This window comes from Balaenoptera acutorostrata, chromosome 19 (genome assembly GCF_949987535.1).
Source record: "Balaenoptera acutorostrata chromosome 19, mBalAcu1.1, whole genome shotgun sequence".
NCBI classification, from domain to species: domain Eukaryota; kingdom Metazoa; phylum Chordata; class Mammalia; order Artiodactyla; family Balaenopteridae; genus Balaenoptera; species Balaenoptera acutorostrata.
Genome location: NC_080082.1, coordinates 63,466,080 through 63,487,661, shown reverse-complemented (window position 1 = coordinate 63,487,661; position 21,582 = coordinate 63,466,080). Strand labels below are relative to the sequence as shown.

Here is a 21,582-nt window from a genome sequence, read left to right as displayed (position 1 = left end):
ATAGAATGAGTTTGGGAGAGTTCCTTCCTCTGCAATTTTTTGGAAGAGTTTGAGAAGGATGGGTGTTAGCTCTTCTCTAAATGTTTGATAGAATTCACCTGTGAAGCCATCTGGTCCTGGACTTTTGTTTGTTGGAAGATTTTTAATCACAGTTTCAATTTCATTACTTGTGATTGGTCTGTTGATATTTTCTGTTTCTTCCTGATTCAGTCTTGGAAGGTTATACCTTTCTAAGAATTTGTCCATTTCTTCCAGGTTGTCCATTTTATTGGCATAAAGTTGCTTGTAGTAGTCTCTTAGGATGTTTTGTATTTCTGCAGTGTCTGTTGTAACTTCTCCTTTTTCATTTCTGATTTTATTGATTTGAGTCCTCTCCCTCTTTTTCTTGATGAGTCTGGCTAATGGCTTATCAATTTTGTTTATCTTCTCAAAGAACCAACTTTTAGTTTTATTGATCTTTGCTATTGTTTTCTTTGTTTCTATTTCATTTATTTCTGCTCTGATCTTTATGATTTCTTTCCTTCTGCTAACTTTGGGTTTTGTTTGTTCTTCTTTCTCTAGTTTCTTTAGGTGTAAGGTTAGATTGTTTACTTGAGATTTTTCTTGTTTCTTTAGGTAGGCTTGTATAGCTATAAACTTCCCTCTTAGAACCGCTTTTGCTGCATCCCATAGGTTTTGGGTCGTCGTGTTTTCATTGTCATTTGTCTCTAGGTATTTTTTTATTTCCTGTTTGATTCCTTCAGTGATCTCTTGGTTATTTAGTAACGTATTGTTTAGCCTCCATGTGTTTGTCTTTTTTACGTTTTTTTCCCTGTGATTCATTTCTAATCTCATAGCGTTGTGGTCAGAAAAGATGCTTGATATGATTTCAATTTTCTTAAATTTACTGAGGCTTGATTTGTGACCCAAGATGTGATCTATCCTGGAAAATGTTCCGTGTGCACTTGAGAAGAACGTGTAATCTGCCGTTTTTGGATGGAATGTCCTATATATATCAATTAAATCTATCTGGTCTATTGTGTCATTTAAAGCTTCTGTTTCCTTATTTATTTTCATTTTGGATGATCTGTCCATTGGTGTAAGTGAGGTGTTAAAGTCCCCCACTATTATTGTGTTACTGTCGATTTCCTCTTTCATAGCTGTTAGCAGTTGCCTTATGTATTGAGGTGCTCCTATGTTGGGTGCATATATATTTATAATTGTTATATCTTCTTCTTGGATTGATCCCTGGATCATTATGTAGTGTCCTTCCTTGTCCCTTGTAACATTCTTTATTTTAAAGTCTATTTTATCTGATATGAGTATAGCTACTCCAGCTTTCTTTTGATTTCCATTTGCATGGAATATCTTTTTCCATCCCCTCACTTTCAGTCTGTATGTGTCCCTAGGTCTGAAGTGGGTCTCTTGTAGACAGCATATATATGGGTCTTGTTTTTGTATCCATTCAGCCAGTCTATGTCTTTTGGTTGGGGCATTTAATCCATTCACGTTTAAGGTAATTATCGATATGTATGTTCCTATGACCATTTTCTTAATTGTTTTGGGTTTGTTTTTGTAGGTCCTTTTCTTCTCTTGTGTTTCCCACTTAGAGAAGTTCCTTTAGCATTTGTTGTAGAGCTGGTTTGGTGGTGCTGAATTCTCTTGGCTTTTGCTTGTCTGTAAAGCTTTTGATTTCTCCATCAAATCTAAATGAGATCCTTGCTGGGTAGAGTAATCTTGGTTGTAGGTTCTTCCCTTTCATCACTTTAAGTATTTCATGCCACTCCCTTCTGGCTTGCAGAGTTTCTGCTGAGAAATCAGCTGTTAACCTTATGGGGGTTCCCTTGTATGTTATTTGTCGTTTTTCCCTTGCTGCTTTCAATAATTTTTCTTTGTCTTTAATTTTTGCCACTTTGATTACTATGTGTCTCGGCGTGTTTCTCCTTGGGTTTATTCTGTATGGGACTCTCTGCGCTTCCTGGACTTGGGTGGCTATTTCCTTTCCCATGTTAGGGAAGTTTTCGATTATAATCTCTTCAAATATTTTCTCTGGTCCTTTCTCTCTCTCTTCTCCTTCTGGGACCCCTATAATGCGAATGTTGTTGCGTTTAATGTTGTCCCAGAGGTCTCTTAGGCTGTCTTCATTTCTTTTTAGTCTTTTTTCTTTAGTCTGTTCCGCAGCAGTGAATTCCACCATTCTGTCTTCCAGGTCACTTATCTGTTCTTCTGCCTCAGTTATTCTGCTATTGATTCCTTCTAGTGTAGTTTTCATTTCAGTTATTGTATTGGTCATCTCTGTTTGTTTGTTCTTTAATTCTTCTAGGTCTTTGTTAATCATTTCTTGCATCTTCTCAATCTTTGTCTCCATTCTTATTCCGAGGTCCTGGATCATCTTCACCATCATTATTCTGAATTCTTTTTCTGGAAGGTTGCCTATCTCCACTTCATTTAGTTGTTTTTCTGGGGTTTTTTCTTGTTCCCTCATCTGGTACATAGCCCTCTGCCTTTTCATCTTCTCTGTCTTTCTGTAACTGTGGTTTTTGGTCCACAGGCTGCAGGATTGTAGTTTTTCTTGCTTCTGTTGTCTGCCCTCTGGTGGTTGAGGCTATCTAAGAGGCTTGATGGGAGGCTCTGGTGGTGGGTAGAGCTGACTGTTGCTGTGGTGGTCAGAGCTCAGTAAAACCTTAATCCACTTGACTGTTGATGGGTGGGGCTGGGTTCCCTCCCTGTTGCTGTGGCGATCAGAGCCCAGTAAAACCTTAATCCACTTGACTGTTGATGGGTGGGGCTGGGTTCCCTCCCTGTTGGTTGTTTTGCCTGAGGCAACCCAACACTGGAGCCTACCCGTGCTCTTTGGTGGGGTTAATGGCAGACTCTGGGAGGGCTCACGCCAAGGAGAACTTCCCAGGACCTCTGCTGCCAGTGTCCTTATCCCCACGGTGAAACAGAGCCACCACTCGCCTCTGCAGGAGACCCCCCAACACCAGCAGGTACGTCTGGTTCAGTCTCCCCCAGGGTCACTGCTCCTTCCCCTGGGTCCCGATGCACACATTACTTTGTGTGTGCCCTCCAAGAGTGGGGTCTCTGTTTCCCCCAGTCCTGTCACAGTCCTGCAATCAATTCCCACTAGACTTCAAAGTCTGATTCTCTAGGAATTCCTCCTCCCGTTGCCGGACCCCCAGGTTGGGAAGCCTGACGTGGGGCTCAGAACCTTCACTCCAGTGGGTGGACTTCTGTGGTATAAGTGCTCTCCAGTCTGTGAGTCACCCACCCAGCAGTTATGGGATTTGATTTTACTCTGATTGCGCCCCTCCTACCGTCTCACTGTGGCTTCTCCTCTTTCCTTGGACGTGGGGTGTCCTCCTTGGTGAAGTCCAGGGTCTTCCTGTCAATGATTGTCCAGCAGCCAGTTGTGATTCTGGTGCTCTCGCAAGAGGGAGTGAGAGCACGTCCTTCTACTCCGCCATCTTGGTTAATCTCACGTGTACGTTTTTAATACCATTCTCTCTGCCAGGGTAGAAATTCCAGCAGCAGGTATGGGTGACACATCCTCTTCTTTAGCAGGTGGCAGCCCGGCAACTCCTGTCGGAGCTGCTGTTTGTTAGTTCAGGTCCTGCTCTGAGGTGCTCAGGGTCAGCTCTGACCAACAGGTGGGCTGGAGTGCTCTGCAATGAGGGCTACGTGCACGGTTCCTGTGGGCCCAGCCCTGCCGGGTGCCTGCCCAGGGGAGCTCCATATCCTCGAGACTCATTTCTAACAAACAGAATAGGGCAAAGGGGATGGACATGGACCATGGGATTAGGTTATAAAAGGCTGACTTCTGTATCACTGGCTCCTCCCACCCCTCCCCCCATCCCCACTCGCCAGCTGCCATGCTGTGGGCGGCCCTTGGAGGGACCCGAAGTGGGTCTCTCTGGGCTGAAATCAAGGAGTGAACAGTTCTGAGAGAAAGACAAATACCATATGATATCATCATATGTGGAATCTAATTAAAAAATGATACAAACGAACTTATTTTCAGAACAGAAACAGACTTACAGATATCAGAAAACAGACGGTTACCGAAGGGGAAATGTGTGTGTGAGGGGGAGGGATAAATCAGGAGCTCGGGATTGACATATGCACACTACTATATATAAAATAGATCATCAACAAGGATCTACTGTATAGCACAGGGAACTCTACTCAGTATTCTGTGATAACCTATATGAGAAAAGAATCTGAAAAAGAATGAATACATGTGTATGTATAACTGAATCACTTTGCTCTACACCTGAAACCAACACAACATTGTAAATCAACTATGCTCAAATAAAAGTTAAAAAAAAAAAAAAGAGTGCACAGGTATGGTTCCTTCTGGAGGCTCCCAGGGAGAACCTGGGACGTTTTTCCAGCTTCTAGAGGCGCCTGCACTTCTTGGCCTGTGGCCCCTTCATCTGCAGAGCAGGCAGTGGCAGGCCAGGTCCTTCTCACGCTGCCATCTCTCTGTTTCTCCCGCTTCTGCCTCCATCTCCTGTTTTTAAGGACTCTTGTGATATCACTTGGCCCATCCACATAATCCAGGATCATCTTCCTCCTTTAAATTCAGCTGATTAGAAACTTTAATCCCATCATCCACCTTAATGCCCCCTTTGCCATGTAAAGTAACAGGGTTCTGGGGAATAGGATGTGGACGTCTTTGGGGGGACCCACTTTTCTGCCTACCACTCTGTCCTTTTCAAAATCTGCCTCCTTAACACCCCCAGTGTACTTCGCATGCATTCCTTTCTGCTCAAATAAAGAGGAATAAGCTTCAGGGACTTCCCTGGTGGTCCAGGGGTTAGGACTCCGCACTTCCACTGCAGGGGGCACGGGTTCAATCCCCGGTCAGGGAACTAAGATCCCTCATGCCACGTGGCGAGGCCAAAAAAAAATTTTTTTTTATTAAAAAAAAAAGAAGTCAGCTTCACCAGTGTTGCTTGCAAGCAAATCAACTGAGAAGAACAGATTTTTAAAATCATGAACTCCCTACCCGCTAAAAAAGAAGAAAAAAAAGAAAAAAACTTGGAGGTGTGTTAGAAAGAAGAGGAGCTGGAATTCAAAGTCTGATTCTAGAACCCACTTTCTTTTTTGGGGGAGCGTTAGAGGTCTAAATGCCCAGGAGAACAGCTAACCACAGGGAGATTTGTCTATTATGTAGATGTGAGCAAGACACCTCAGGGCTAATTCTAACCACAAACCTTCACAACCAATATCTGCTTGCTTTCTGAAACAGAAACCCCAAGGACCACAAATGTTGACTCACAAATCAACCTAATCCCCGTCTACTTCTCCGAAGGCTTTGAGGTGATTCACAAACCTAGCTACGACCTTCAGACTGATGAAAGATGATAGAAACCAACCTCAAACAAAACAATGCAAAACAAAACCCAAAGCCACAGAAACCCGGAGAGGAGATGGTGCAAAGTAATAGACCCAGGAATGCAACGTGGAAGGACAATGCTTCAGGGGGTGGGTTCTTCACAAAGGGAAACCAAGTCAGGGTCAAATCCTTCATACCTCACTCTGGGGCTTGGGAATTCTGTCAGGATGCCTTGGGCTGCTGTTGACAGGACATACTCAAAGGATGTAAGCTGAGCTGACTTTCACCCCAGGCAAAAGCAAGAAGGAATGCTATTTCAGAGAAGTAGAAGCCCAGGGGTGTGGCAGGCTTTGAGTTCATCGACATCATTAAGATTCCTACTGCATGACGACGGTCTGACAATTACCAATGCAACGTCATTCCAAGGCTGGGTGTTTGTAACAGGTTGGATGGTGGGGTGCCTCCCCCTAAAAGGTATGTCCAAGTCCTAACTCCCAATACCTGTGAATGGGAGCCAAATTGGAAAAAGTTTCTTTGCCGATGTAATTAGGAATCTCGAGATGAGATTGTCCTAGATTATCTGGGTGGACCCTAAATCCAACAAGTGTCCTTAGAAGACAGAGAGAGCAGAGGAAGAAGCAATGAGGGGATTGAGGGCAGAGACAGGGATGATGCAGCCTCAAATCGAGGAATGGCTGGAGCCCCCAGAAGCTGCAAAAGGCAAGGAACAGAATCTCCCCCAGAGCTTCTGGAGGGTGCGTTCCCCACCCCACCCCGCCCCGCCCTGCCCTGCCACCTTGAACTTGGACTTCTGGCCTCTGGAACTGTGAGAGAATACATTTATGTTGTTCTAAGTCACCAAGGTGATGGTATTTGTTACAGCAGCCAGAGGAAACTAATGCAGGCTCTTTGGGGGGGTGGGTCACGAGATGACTACCAGAGCCAATTTGGGCCACTTGTTTTCTTGTTTTTTGCCCAGTGACGGGGAGAGAAGCATTTCTCTATCTTTTTTTTTCAAATTTATTTTTGGCTGTGTTGGGTCTTCGTTTCTGTGCGAGGGCTTTCTCTAGTTGCGGCAAGCGGGGGCCACTCTTCATCGCGGTGCACGGGCCTCTCACTGTCGCGGCCTCTCTTGTTGCGGAGCACAGGCTCCAGACGCGCAGGCTCAGTAATTGTGGCTCACGGGCCTAGTTGCTCCGCGGCATGTGGGATCTTCCCAGACCAGGGCTCGAACCCGTGTCCCCTGCATTGGCAGGCGGACTCTCAACCACTGCGCCACCAGGGAAGTCCACGTTCCTGTCAGGCATGTGGGAATCTTAGCTCCTGGACCAGGGATCGAACCTGCACCCCCTGCATTGGAAGGCGAAGTCTTAACCACTGAACCACCAGGGAAGTCCCTAAAGGTGGAAGCTTTAATTAATGGAATTAATTTTTAAAAAGCCAGCTTTTGGTTAGTTTTGGGTTTTATGAAGTTTTTTGTTTTTTGGTTTAATACCTTTTCTTTTTTTTTTTTGCCGAGCCTTGTGGGATCTTAGTTTCCTGACCAGGGATGGAACCCGTGTCCCCTGCAGTGGAAGTTTGGAGTCCTAACCACTGGACAGCCAGGGAAGTCCCTCACTGTTGCTTTTTCAGGGCTAAGATCCCCTCCATCTCTGCCCCATGTTTTCAACCCCAGTAGCACTGGGTCTGCAATCCCCATCAGGGACTCTTTGGTCACAGGTCAACAAGCTGACATTTGAAAGTGGCTCTGCCCCATAGACCCTCATACAATGATGGAAATGTCCTTTATCATTTGAGTTTTACTACTGATTCTCTAGGGCTGTGCTGTCCCATATGGGAGCCGTTAGGCACTCAGTGGCTGCAGGGCATGTCACGTGCCTATTGCAACTGAGGAAGTGAATTTTAAGTTTTATTTAATTTTCATTAACTTAAAGCAAAAGAACTGCCTCTAGCTAGCTGCTGCCATAGTCTGGGAGTCCCGGGAGCAGGTGAGAAGCGTGGGGACCCCTCACCTCTCTCTGGGAGCATTGGGACATCACTGGGTTCTGCCCAGAGGTAGGGGAAGTTCTTGTGTAGACCGTAGTAGCATCTGTAGGTCCCCGGGTGCATCAGGAAGATGGCATTCACAGGAAAGTCGGCCTCAAAAGCCCCAGCTTCGTACTTGGAGCTTAGGTTCTGGGCAAATTCTACTCTTCCGTTCCTGGAAAGAACGAATGCATCAAACCAGGTCTCTGAGTGATACCGCGGACTGAGCTGCTTAGAGGGGGTCTTCTTGGAGGAGGAGCCCCAGTGAGCCGAGAGGGAGGGTTTTCTGTACACACCTGGGAAGGAAGAGAGCCAAGGTGGCGAGTGGGCAGCGCCTCCGCCCGCTCCCTCCCGATTTAACCTGAGCACGTCTTCCTAACGCCCAGAAAGCATCCTTCCTGCTTTGCTACACTTGTCAGGAGCTTGAGGCCTCTCCAATTTTGTCCTTGTTTCCTCTGTGTCTCTTTTTCTCCCTGATTCATTCTGTCTCCATTACTGTTCCTCTCACCCAGGAGTCCTTACTGTGACTCAAAAGGTCCTACAGCGGGGCTTCCCTGGTGGCTCAGTGGTTAAGAATCCGCCTGCCAATGCAGGGGACACGGGTTCGAGCCCTGGTCCAGGAAGATCCACATGCCGCGAAGCAACTAAGTCCGTGCGCCACAACTACTGAGCTGGTGCTCTACAGCCACAACTACTGAAGCCCGCGTGCCACAACTACTGAAGCCCGAGCGCCTAGAGCCCGTGCTCTGCAATAAGAGAAGCCACCGCAATGAGAAGCCCGCGCACTGCAATGAAGAGTAGCCCCTGCTCGCCTTAACTAGAGAAAACCTGCGTGCAGCAACGAAGACCCAATGCAGCCAAAAAAAAAAAAAAACTTGTTGAAAAATAATCTGCCTGCATCCCCCTGTGTGTTGCAATCTTCTCAAAGGCATCCCTGAGCCCCCAGGGTTGCCCAGGCCCGGGTCAGGCACCTAAGGGCTTCAGGAAATTTTTACTGGACACAAGCAGTGAATCTGGATTTCCACTTGCCCTTTTATGTCACACACCAATATGGAGGTGGCCCAGTCTGAGAAAGGGGCTGGGAAGATCATAGGTGGATAACATCCCACTGCAGGGAGCTGCCTTGGCTTCTCCCACAGCCTGAGCAAGTCCGTTTAGGGGCCCAGGGAGTTCCCAGGGATGGAGAGTGTGTCCGAGCCGTAGGTTCCTTACCTATGGCTATGAGCTTCAGTGGTTTACTGGAGCTTTTCCATTTATAGGGGAAGGTCTTGTACGAGCCATACACCTGTAGATCCCAGTATGGGCTGCTGTCACTGGGGAGATGTGGGATCTATTATAGCTCTGCTTGATATAGTTCATGAAGTCACCTTCACCGTGTTGTTTGGTCAGAGCAAAAAGATCATACGTAGATCCTGAATTACAGTATAGGGTCGCAGTTTCTCCTAAAGTCACCACAGGGTACGGCTGGGCAAAGAGTGGTAGTCCAGCTGTGTACACATCTGAAAATAAGGCGGGACTGGTATTTACCATAAGCCATCAACAACGATCAAATATTTGATAGAATCTGTATATCTAAATGCCCAAAGCACTTCATTTCAGTATTACATGTAGTAACAGGAATATGCTCCTACTATAATTTCCTGACAAATGAAAATGAAATATTCTATGGAGGAAGAAGGTCACAAGATATTCACATTTTCATACATGATGTCCAGGATTCATTAAAAAAAAAATTACCTGCTATATGTTCAAATCCATCAAGATGTATACCTTAAATATGTAAAAATTTATTTGCATAGCAATTATACCTCAATAAAGCTTGAAAAATTACTTGCTATGCTAGGGGTAAGAAAAGATGTTACGGACTTCCCCGGTGGCGCAGTGGTTAAGAATCCGCCTGCCAAGGCAGGGGACCCAGGTTTGAGCCCTGGTCCGGGAAGATCCCACATGCCGTGGAGCAACTAAGCCCGTGCACCACAACTACTGAGTCTGCGTGCCACAACTACTGAAGCCCTCGCACCTGGAGCCCGTGCTCCGCAACAAGAGAAGCCCGCGCGCCGCAATGAAGAGTAGCCCCCACTCACCGCAACTAGAGAAAGCCTGCGTGCGGCAACGAAGACCCAACACAGCCAAAAATAAAGAAATAAATTAATTAATTAAAAAAAAAGAAGTTTATATAAGACATCAACTACTCAGGAATTTACATATTTCTCAGATTAAACGAAGGTCATTGATCATCCCAAGCAAATTAAAACACTCATTTCTAGTGAGTTGATGTTAATGCCCCCATCAGAGATTTTTGGTCAGGACATAACCCTTGGAATGCAGCCATTCAGGAAAAATGTGCTCTTAGTTGAATCTTTTCATACCCACTATTACTACAGAGAATCCATATCCTACAAAAGAACTGGTCTTCCAGGCATGTTCCCTGGGCCCACATTGCTCTCCACCAAATTCTCTAGTTTGATTTAGGTCTGCAACACCATCCCGAATAGTTTCATATATTAGATTCAGTCTTTTCGAACTACATCTCACCTCCTTTTATGGGGGGTGAGTAAAGCTTCCTTCAGTTCTTCTGTGGTGGATAAACAGACCATTGTGGAGAGCATAGCACAAATCTCCCACGTCTTTGTGGCTGTAAGATCACAGCAGGAAACCCACAGAGTAACTCATGCCCAGCGGGGTGATATGGTGGAGGGTTGAGAGGCAAAGCCTCAGTCTTGCACAAGGAGCGGTTCCCCTTTTTGTTTAGCAGGGGATGTTGTCACTCTTCGGCAAGGGGTTTAAAGCCCCAGGCTGTTCCATCCACGGGTGTGTCCTGCTGCGAAGATTTGCTGCCCAGTTGGCTGTGCTGCATGGTGTGGAGCTGTGGGCTCAGGCACTGCCATGTCCCTGGGGGTCATTTTTCTGCTTGGACTTGGTGAGTGGGGCAAGGGAAGTTGTGTGGGAGGCTGGTGAGGGAAGAGGATTCAGATAAGAGGTTTATAACCTGGGTTCCTCTTGTGGGACTCTTTCTTTATGAGGTCCTGGGGCCAGTGACTTATAGAGAGATCACCGATAGGGCCACTTTTCTTCAGTTTGGTCTAGATGTGGTGCCCTGAGCTCAGGTGTTTGGGAATCGCTGTATTATTGGGAGACATCTCTTACCAAGTCTTCCTCTATTTTAGTGTTTTGCTGGGATCAAAGGATTCGGGCACAAACGGGTGAGTGTTTTCTCCCTTTTCTGCCTAGAGAACTCTGAATTGGGCAGAGCGGACTGAGGGATGAGCTTGAGGAGCCTTGAAAGAATCCCAGCCTTTAACCTGCACCATCTCTTCATCCACTCGTCATGTTATTTATTTTTTATGTTTTAATTCTTCACCATTATGCCAATCTTTGGTGGAAAACCTCTCCCCTTCTCTAGAAAGCTCCCTGATCCCCCACTATTCCCCGTCAGCACAGATGAGTCAAGAGGGGAATGCCCAGGTTTTCAAATAATGCAGAAAGGGAACACAGTTGAGGTCGACATTCCCAACGCAGACACAGAGAACTGGGGACATTTGTATGGGCACCAGATCCCCCTGTGGGTATGGGCCCATCACCCATTGGATGTGTTGTGTGTCCTTTCCATTTGCCATCACCTCAACTGCTTCCGTCTCCCTCATCTATGGAAGGTTTGTTCACAAGGAAGGTACTCTGCTCAGGAGACAGACTTGCAGTAAAATGAAGACCTCAACATTTACTGGTTCTGGGACATTTTGCAAGCAGTTTCCTGCATTTGGGTCCCAAGTTCCTTCTTTCTCAAATGAAATAACGGGAGTACCCTGGGGGTCCAGTGGTTAGGACTTGGCGATTTCACTGCCATGGCCCGGGTTCAATCCCTGGTTGGGGAACTAAGATCCCACAAGCCACGGGGCATGGCCAAAAAAAAAAAAAAGAGAATGGTGTTGCATCAGTTAAGATACAATGCATGTCAAGCTCAGATAACAACGTTTTGCTCAGATTAGGGGTCATAATGTTAACCATTGCTAGATAACATTTATTGAGGTTTTCCCATTGCCAAGGGCTATTCTCAGCTTTTGTATATGTGATCTCATTTTAATCTTATTAACTCCACCAAGAGGTAAGTTAGTTTTTTCATATTCCAGATATATTGAGCCCTGGTTGTGACCTTGACATTGTAGTATGTGTTTGGCATAGGTTTTTAATAAATTAATTAAAGTATAATTGAAGTACAATATTATATTAATTTCAGGTGTGCTACATAAGGACTTGACATTTATATACATTATGAAATGATCACCACAATAAGTCCAGTAACCGTCTGTTCCCATATAAAGTTACTATTACATTATTATTGACCACATTCCCTATGCTGCATATTTCATCCCTGTAATTTATTTATTAGATAACTTAAGGTTTGTACTTCTTAAACCCCTTCACTTATTTTGGCAGCCACCTGTTTATTTTTCTCTGGGTCTGTGACTCTATTTTCATTTTGTTTGTTTTGTTCTTTAGATTCCACATATAAGGGAGAGGGTATAGTATTTGTCTTTTCTCTGACTTATTTCACTTAGCAGAATACCCTCTAGATCCACCCATGTTGTCACAAATGGCAAGATTTTTTTTAATGACTAATATGCCATTGTGTATACCTATATATCACATCTTCTTTATTCATTTACTAATGGACAATTAGGATTGCTTCTATGTCTTCGCTATTGTAAATAGTATTGCTATGAACATTGGGGTGCATGTATCTTTTAGAATTTGTGTTTTCATTTTTTTTTGAATGTATACCCGGGAGTGGTAGTTCTATTTTTAGTTTTTTGAGAAGTCTCCATACTGTTCTCCATAGTGGCTGCTCCAATTTACATTCCCACCAGCAGTGTATGAGGGCTCCCTTTTCTCCACATCCTCGCCAACACTTGTTATTTGTAGTATTTTTGATGATAGCCATACCGATTGGTGTGAGAGAATGTCTCGTTGTGGGTTTTTAAAAAAAAAAAATTAATTAATTAATTAATTAATTAATTTTTGGCTGCATTGGGTCTTCACTGCTGTGTGTGGGCTTTCTCTGCGTGCGGCAAGCGAGGGCTTCTCTTTGTTGCTGTGCGCGGGCTTCTCATTGCAGTGGCTTCTCTTGTTGCGGAGCACAGGCTCTAGGCGCGTGGGCTTCAGTAGCTGTGGCTCGCGGGCTCTAGAGCGCAGGCTCAGTAGTTGTGGCACATGGGCTTAGTTGCTCCATGGCATGTAGGGTCTTCCCGGATCAGGGCTCAAACCCATGTCCCCTGCATTAGCAGGCGGATTCTTAACCACTGCGCCACCAGGGAAGTCCCTCGTTGTGGTTTTAATTTGCATTTCTCTGATGATTAATGATATTGAGCATCTTTTCATGTGCCTGTTGGCCATCTGTGTGTCTTCTTTGGAAAAATGTCTATTCAGTTCTTCTGCTCATTTTAAATCAGATTGTTTGGGTTTTTTTGCTGGTGCTTTGTATAAGCTGTTTACATATTTTGGGTACTAACCCCTTGTTGGTCATATCATTTGCAAATATTTTCTCCTATTCAGTAGGTTGTGGTTTCATTTTTTAAAAATCTTTATTTATTTATTTAGTTTTGGCTGCATCGGGTCTTAGTTGCGGCACGTGGGATCTCTTGTTGTGGCCCACAGGCTCTTCGATGTGGCACGCAGGCTTCTCTCTAGTTGTGGTGCGCGGGCTCCAGAACACATGGACTGTGTAGTTGTGGTGCACGGGCTCCAGAGCGCATGGGCTCTGTAGTTGTGGCATGCGGGCTCTCTAGTTGTGGTGCGCGGACTCAGTAGTTGCGGTGTGAGGGCTTAGTTGCCCCGTGGCATGCGGGATCTTAATTCCCCGACCAGGGATCGAACCCAAGTCCCCTGCATTGGAAGGCAGATTCTTAACCACTGGATCACCAGGGAAATCCCTGTCTTTTCATTTTGTCAATGTTTTCTTTTGCTGTGCAAAAGCTTTTACGTTTAATTAAGTCCTATTTGTTTATTTTTGCTTTTTTTCCCTTTGCTTTAGGGAGATAGCTTAAAAAAATATTGCTACAACTTATGTCAAAGAGTGTTCTGCCTATATTTTATTCTAGGAATTTTATGGTTTCCAAGCTTACATGTAGGTCTTTAATCCATTTTGAGTTTATTTTTGTATATGGTGTTAGAGAATGTTGTAACTTCATTCTTTTACATGTAGCTGCCTGGTTTTCCCAGCACCACTTATTGAAAAGACTGTCTTTTCTTCATTGTATATTCTTGCCTTCTTTGTTGCAGATTAAGTGGGTTTATTTCTGGGCTTTCTATCCTGTTCCATTGATCTATATGTCTGTTTTTATGCCAGTACCATACTGTTTTGATTATTGTAGCTTTGTAGTATAGACCGAAGTGGGGAGTGTGATAAATCCAGCTCTATTCTTCTTTCTCAAGATTGTTTTGACTATTTGAGGTCTTTTGTGTTTTCATAAGAATTTTAAAATTATTTGTTCTAGTTCTGTGAAAAATGCCATTGGTATTTTAATAAGGATTGCATTGAATCTGTGGATTGCCTTAGGTAGTATGGCTATTTTAACAGTGTTAATTTTTCCAATCCATAAACATGGTGTATCTTTCTCTCTGTTTGTGTCATCTTCAATTTCTTTCATCAATGTCTTATAGTTTTCTGACTACAGGTCTTTTATCTCCTTAGGTAGGTTTATTCCTAGGTATTTTATTCTTTTTGATGTAATGGTAAATGGGATTGTTTCCTTAATTTCTCTTTCTGATATTTTGTTGTTAGTGTATAGAAATGCAACAGATTTCTGTATATTAATTTTACATCCTACAACTTTACCGAATTCATTGATGAGCTCTAGTATTAGTTTGGTGGTGTCTAGGATTTCTTTTATATATAGTATCATGTCAACTGCAAACAGGGAGCTTCACTTCTCCTTTACAATTCAAATGACTTTTGCTTATTTTTCTTGTCTGATTGCTGTGTCTAGGACTTCCAATACTATGTGAATAAAAGTGGTGAGAATGGACATCCGGGTCTTTATTTCTGATTTCAGAGTAAATGCTTTTGGCTTTTCACTGTTGAGTATGATGTTGGCTGTAGGTTTGTCTTATATGGTCTTTATGTTGAAATATATATGTTCCCTCTATGCCCACTTTGCTGAGAGTTTTTATAATGCCAAGCAATGATATTTGTTCTTAGTTGACAGGGAAGACTAACATTGGATTAAAATGGGTAGATTAAAGATGATCTGCTTCAGTTGTCCAGTATCTGCTGATGGCTATCAAAGTTATCACTCACTCCAGTCAAAAATGCTCCTGTGAATTTCTTATCCAATGGAATCTTTGACATCTACTCAGACACCTAATGAGAATCTCGGCAGAACTCTCAACAAATCTCAGAACCTCCTCCTTATATTGGTCTTCCCATCTCAATAGATGCCACCCATCCTCTCCAATGATCAATTCATTGAGAATGATATATGATGCCCCTCTTTTGCTCTCAATGCCCATCTGCTCCATCTCTAAATCTCAAAGCTCATCATTTCTATACTCAAAAACTCCTCAAATCCATTCCCTTGTTTCTTTCATCACCACCACATTGTCATTACATGATCATTTGTCATGTAGCTGCCTGTAGCATGTTCCCTAATTGTCCCTCCACTTTCCACCTGGCCCCTTAAATCCATTTATCACACCAGAAATATAGTAATTTAAAGAATTACAAGCTCACTGCTTGTTAATCCCTTTGTGGGTCATTATTACATTTAGACTTAAATCCAGACTCTTCTCCTCAGCTTCCAATGTTTTGGACCTTTGCTGATATCTCCTGACCTTTCTATCTTTACCAAGAGCCACTTTTCACATTATGTACCATTTGTCCTTTCTGTGTGTGGGTCACACAAAACTCCTTCTCACCTCTGAGTTTGCATATGTTGTTCCTTCTTCCTGGAAGGCAGTTCTTCTTGCACTTCGGAGATCTATGTGTTTCTTATCCTTCAGGGATCATCTCCCAAAGAAATCTCTCTTATAATGCAGGGTAGATAGTTTTATCATATAATAAGAGTAACAACTTCTGTGTATTGGTTCACATGTCTAGACTCTGTTATCGGGTAGGTTCACTACAGTTTCCAAAACATCCAATAACTTGCCTCGTATATGGAAGACACACAATAAATATTTATTGAATGGATGAATTAATCCAAGAGGAGATCAATAACAGATCTTTACTGTTTACTAATTCCTAGATCTACCTGAAGTCTACCTAAATCCTCCTGGAGATGAATACCTTCCCACTGTGACTGTGACTTCAGTCATCAGCCTTCTACCTTTCCTCTTCCTCCTTATCTTTCTCCTCTGCCGGTGCTGGTGTCGAGCCAAAAACAGTACGTCCTGGGGGGGGAAGGGTTAACCTGGGAGGAGTGTGGGGAGGGGCTTTGTGGGCCCCCTGCCAGGATTCTGATCACTGACTCTCTGTAGAAGCCACTGAGGATGAGACCAAGAGCCAAGTGAATGATGACAGGTAGGAAAATTTGGACTCTCCCAATAGAAAATGCTGTGTCTGTCTCATTTCTCAGGCCTACCTTAATGCGTCTATCTCCTTTCCCTTAGCTCCAGCCCAGACATGGACTTCCAGGAAGAAAATCAACGTAAGAGGAGTGAGAAGTAGGGGTAGCCAGGGTGGGGAAGATAGAAGGCATCCTAGAAGAAGCCGAGAAGGTTGGGGCAAACCTCACTGGGTGTGATGTCACTGCCCTTCCCCGATTTCAGTCATCCGTCTCTGAAATATAGATGGCAGGACTGGATAATCTGAAGGCTCTTCCTGGAAGCCTATCCTCTCCTCTTTTCTGGCAGATGATGTCTCAGAGGATATCCCGCCTGAGGAGGACAGACAAATGGACATGCATGTGAGTCTATCCTCCTTCCCCTGCTTCCTCCCCCAGGTGTTCTCCCCTCACTTTGGATCTTCATGCTGGCAGGTCCACGCAGAGGAAGACCTGCCGGAGTCTTCTGAGTCTTCTGCTCAGCTACACCAGGACCCCCTTACAGGGAGCGGGGATTCACTCCCGTCCTGCACCACTGAGGATTCCTCAAAATAGCCCTGTGTGTATGCCACCTTCACCTTGTCCAGAGAGCAGAGCCAGAACGGGCTGTGTGGACTCTAGGGTTCAAGTGCCCCTTAAGGAAAATGGGGCTTCGTGAGTTGTCCTACTCATGTACCCACGCCACTCATCATCTTGGAGCCCCTGCAAAGACTCAAGAATAGAGAAGCCTTGTCAACCATAAAGAAGTTCTGGGACGCATCACATATCTCTCAACGGATTCCTGGTGCCTTGTGTATTTACCCACTCATTTGCTTATTTAACAGATGTTCACAGAAGTTGACTCTTTCTTTGGACCTGTGCTGACGATATACATATTAGTAAGATATAGCTTCTGGTCTTTTTTTTTTCCTTCTATTTTGAGTATTGGTTTTTATTTCAAATCAATGTCAAAGAGAACAATTGCAAAGATAGGACAAAAACTCCACTTTACCCTTCACTTGGCATAGCTTCTGGTCTTAAGGAACTCATGGTCTACTGAGAGAGGCAAATCACATGATCTGGCCCTTAGAAAGCAGAGAGGGAGCAGGCATTAGGGGTGAGCTGGGCCACTGAGCAGGAACAATTGTCCAAGCATGTTTAAGGAGAACTCACTGGTACCAAATACAAGGAGAAGCCAAGAAGTAAGAGTCGGGCTTCCCCAGTGGGGCAGTGGTTAAGAATCCGCCTGCCAATGCAGGGGACTTGGATTTGAGCCCTGGTCTGGGAAGAGCCCACATACCATGGAGCAACTAAGCCTGTGCGCCTGCGCTCTAGAGCCTGTGCTCCGCAATAAGAGAAGCCACCGCGATGAGAAGCCCACGCACTGCAAGGAAGGGTAGCCCCCCACTCGCCACAACTAGAGAAAGCTCGTGTGCAGAAACAAAGACCCAACGCAGCCAAAAATAAATAAATAAATAAAATAAATAAATTTATAAAAAGAAGTAAGAGTCAAATTGGGCAAGGAGGAGGGCCTTTTCTGACGGTCCAGTGGTTAAGACTTGGCACTTCCACTGCAGGGGGCACGGGTTGGATCCCTGGTCAGGGAATTAAGATCCTGCATGCCACGTGACAAAAAAATTGGGCAAGGAGGCAGTTCCTAATGGCGTTTCAGTCTAATGTTCTAGGAGTTTCTGAGAGCTGAAGCCTTCGAAGCAGCAAAAAATGAACACGGAAATGTTCTTTGTAAAGGAACCAAATTGCAATAATTCAACTACAGAAGGGTTACTCTTGGGGAAGGGAATGATGCAGAGGGTGTTTAGGCCGGGGGTTTATGGTTTTCCCCTAGTTTTGGTGAACTTCCCCCTTTAGTTATGCAATTAAAATAAATAGAACACAAACTTAAAAGCTTTTGCACAGCAAAGGAAAACATAAACAAGACAAAAAGACAACCCTCAGAATGGGAGAAAATATTTGCAAATGAAGCAACTGACAAAGGATTAATCTCCAAAATTTACAAGCAGCTCATGCAGCTCAATATCAAAAAAACAAACAACCCAATCCAAAAATGGGCAGAAGACCTAAATAGACATTTCTCCAAAGAAGATATACAGATTGCCAACAAACACATGAAAGGATGCTCAACATCACTAATCATTAGAGAAATGCAAATCAAAACTACAGTGAGGTATCACTTCACACCAGTCAGAATGGCCATCATCAAAAAATCTACAAACAATAAATGCTGGAGAGGGTGTGGAGAAAAGGGAACACTCTTGCACTGTTGGTGGGAATGTAAATTGATACAGCCACTATGGAGAACATTATGGAGGTTCCTTTAAAAACTAAAAATAGAACTACCATACGACCCATCAATCCCACTACTGGGCATATACCCTGAGAAAACTATAATTCAAAAAGAGTCATGTACCACAATGTTCATTGCAGCTCTATTTACAATAGCCAGGACATGGAAGCAACCTAAGTGTCCATCATCGGATGAATGGATAAAGAAGATGTGGCACATATATACAATGGAATATTACTCAGCCATAAAAAGAAATGAAATTGAGTTATTTGTAGTGAGGTGGATGGACCTAGAGTCTGTCATACAGAGTGAAGTAGGTCAGAAAGAGAAAAACAAATACCGTATGCTAAAACATATATATGGAATCTAAAAAAAAAAAAAAGGTTCTGAAGAACCTAAGGGCAGGACAGGAATAAAGACACAGACGTAGAGGATGGACTTGAGGACATGGGGAGGGGGAAGAGTAAGCTGGGACGAAGTGAGAGAGTGGCATTGACATATATACACTATCAAATGTAAAATAGATAGCTAGTGGGAAGCAGCCGCATAGCACAGAGAGATCAGCTCAGTGCTTTGTGATCACCTAGAGGGGTGGGATAGGGAGGGTGGGAGGGAGGGAGACACGAGAGGGAGGAGATATGGGGATATATGTATATGTATAGCTGATTCACTTTGTTGTAAAGCAGAAACTAACACACCATTGTAAAGCAATTATACTCCAATAATGATGTTAAAAAATATAAATAGAACACAATCAAAAAGAGATGTGAATGACAGGAGAGGAATTGGAGTTGGTATTAAAAATAATTCAATACGTTTTGATGAGAGGAAGTAGAGAAGAAAGTTAATGGTAGGGTCAGTGAAATACAGCCAAGTGGTTTGGAGTGGAGAGTAGAAGAAATAGAGGGGAATTGAGAATGTATGTTGATTGATGGAAATAGACTCGGGGAGAAAAATAATGTGGACGATGTTGGGGAGTGACACTTGGTGGGAGAGCATAGGAGTCAGAGTTCAGAGTCTAGAATAGATGGGCTAATTAGGGTTCAAATTCTCTTCTGTACCCACTAGCTGAATGATTGTGTACACATTTAAAAATTATTCTCTTCAATATCCTGTAATAATCCATAATGGAAAAGAACTTGAAAAAGAATATATATACGAGGGACTTCCCTGGTGCAATGAACATAGAATCCGCCTGCCAGGGCAGGGGACATAGGTTCGATCCCTGGTCCAGGAAGGTCCCACATGCCGCGGAGCAACTAAGCCTGTGCGCCACAACTACTGAGCCTGCGCTCCAGAGCCCGTGAGCCACAACTTCTGAAGCCCGTGTGCCTGGAGCCTGTGCTCCGCAACAAGAGAAACCACCGCAGTGAGAAACACACGCACCGCAACGAAGAGTAGCCCCTGCTCGCCGCAACTAGAGAAAGCCCACGCTCAGCAACAAAGACCCAACGCAGCCAAAAATAAATAAATAAAATAAATTAATATATAAAAAAAAGAATGTATATATGTATAACTGAGTCATTTTGCTGTATACCAGAAACACATCTTCAATCAACTATACTTCCCTTAAAGATTAATAAAAAGATAAAAATTTAAAAATATAAGACAAGGGACACCACAGATTGCCAACAAGTCGCTAGAAGCTGGGAGAGAGGCACGCACCAAGTCCCCCCCACTCTGCCCCGACCTCCACCCTGCAGTTCTCAGGAGGAAATCTGCCAGTATCTTGACCTCAGACTTCTACATTCCAGAACCATGATAAAATAAATTTCTATTGTTTAAGCAACCCAGTTTGTGATACTTTGTTACGGCAGCCCTAGCAAGCTAATATACCATCGGACTGGCAAAGATTAGAAGGCTGGGTAATCCCACATTTTTTTAAACTTTTTATTTTATATTGGAGTACAGTTGATTAACAACGTTGTGTTAGTTTCAGGCGTACAGCAAAGTGATTCAGTTACACATAGACATGCATCTGTTCTTTTTCAAATTCTTTTCCCATTTAGGTTGTTAACAGAGTCAGTGAGCAGAGTTCCCTGTGCGGTACACTAGGTCCTTGTTGGTTATCCATTTTAAATATAGCAGTGTGTACCTGTCAGTCCCAAACTGGGTAACCCCACATGTTGGGGGTATTGGGGAGGTATGGGGATCCTCTTGCACTGTTGGGGGGGAAGAAACTGGTGCAGCGAATGCAGAGTTCAGTTTGGCAGTAAGTAAATGAAAGATACGCTTAAGAGCTGGCATTTGCTGTCGGGTGCATATTTTAAGGACATGTCACATATGTCCGCAGAGGCACATGTAGAATGATATTTAGCTCAGAATTGTTTATCTTGGAGATATTTGGATATGGTGTTACTGGGACAGTGGAGGGATAAACGTGTTGGAAGCAAATCAATAGTCTACAGCTCTGTGAAGGGACTGTGAAATCTCTGTGGGCAATGGAAAGACGAACGACTTCCACAGCATTGCACAATTTACAAAACAGTATACGTTTTGCACGGTACGAAATCACGTTTTGCAGAAATGAACTAATTCACATGAGATATTGTAGAGTTGTTCCTTGGAGATGGAGAAAAGGAATGAGAACTAAAGGGCATACATAAAGCAAACAAGGGAGAGACTCTGCCTAGATCCATGTAAACATGTGCTAAACCAGAGGAAAATGATTTATTTGGCTCCCAGCACCCAAGCTTCACCTAGAAAAGCACATTTTCCTCTAAGCTCAAGTTGTCTCACCAGAATGGGACTAAAGCAGAACCCGTTTTTCAGGCTTGCGTGAGGATCAAATGAGGGAATGCTTGAAAAGTGAGCAGTATTATAAAGAGATATTTGTGCATCCAAGTTTATCTTGCCCTCGAAGTCCCTGAATGATGGAACCCAACGGTTCTCAACTGGGGGTGATTTTGTTCCCCCCAGGGGACATCCGGCAATGTCTGGAGATGTTTTTGGTTGTCACAACTGGAGGGGTCATAGTGCTAGTGACGTCTAGTGGATGGAGACCAGGAAGGCTAACGGACAGACCTCCCTTACTCCAGCAGAGTCACCTGGTGCAAATGAACTCATTTACAAAATGGAAATAGACTCACAGACAGAGAAAACAAACTTATGGTTACCAGAGGGGGTAGCGGGTGGTGGTGGGGAGATAAATTAAGAGTTTGGGATTAATAGATACACACTACTTATATATAAAATAGGTAAACAACAAGGATCTACTGTATAGCACAGGGAACTATACTCAATATCTTGTAATAACCTATAAGGGAAAAGAATATGAAAATATACATACCTACATATATATATACATACATGTATTTATACATGTAAGAATACACATACATGTATATGTATGTATAACAATTGCTGTGTGTACAAGTGAAACTAATACAACATTGTAAATTACCCATCCTTCAACT

General features: G+C 43.8%; 1 protein-coding gene across 7 annotated transcripts in view; it reads left to right on the top strand.

Annotated features, from left to right (window-relative positions):
• The window catches only part of RDH13 (retinol dehydrogenase 13), a 46,907-nt gene that overhangs the window by 20,259 nt on the left and 5,066 nt on the right, over positions 1-21,582 (top strand). The window contains exons 7-11 of one of the 7 annotated variants that reach the window (XM_057533595.1): positions 15,586-15,723; positions 15,818-15,860; positions 15,950-15,987; positions 16,193-16,245; positions 16,318-16,563. In XM_057533595.1, coding sequence (XP_057389578.1) covers positions 15,586-15,723; positions 15,818-15,860; positions 15,950-15,987; positions 16,193-16,245; positions 16,318-16,437 — 392 coding nt within the window. In that variant the 3' untranslated portion in view covers positions 16,438-16,563. Of the gene's footprint in view, positions 1-10,097; positions 10,214-15,585; positions 15,724-15,817; positions 15,861-15,949; positions 15,988-16,129; positions 18,706-21,582 lie in introns of those variants that run through there. The other 6 variants (XM_057533596.1, XM_057533592.1, XM_057533594.1 and 3 more) reach the window with 6 other exon arrangements.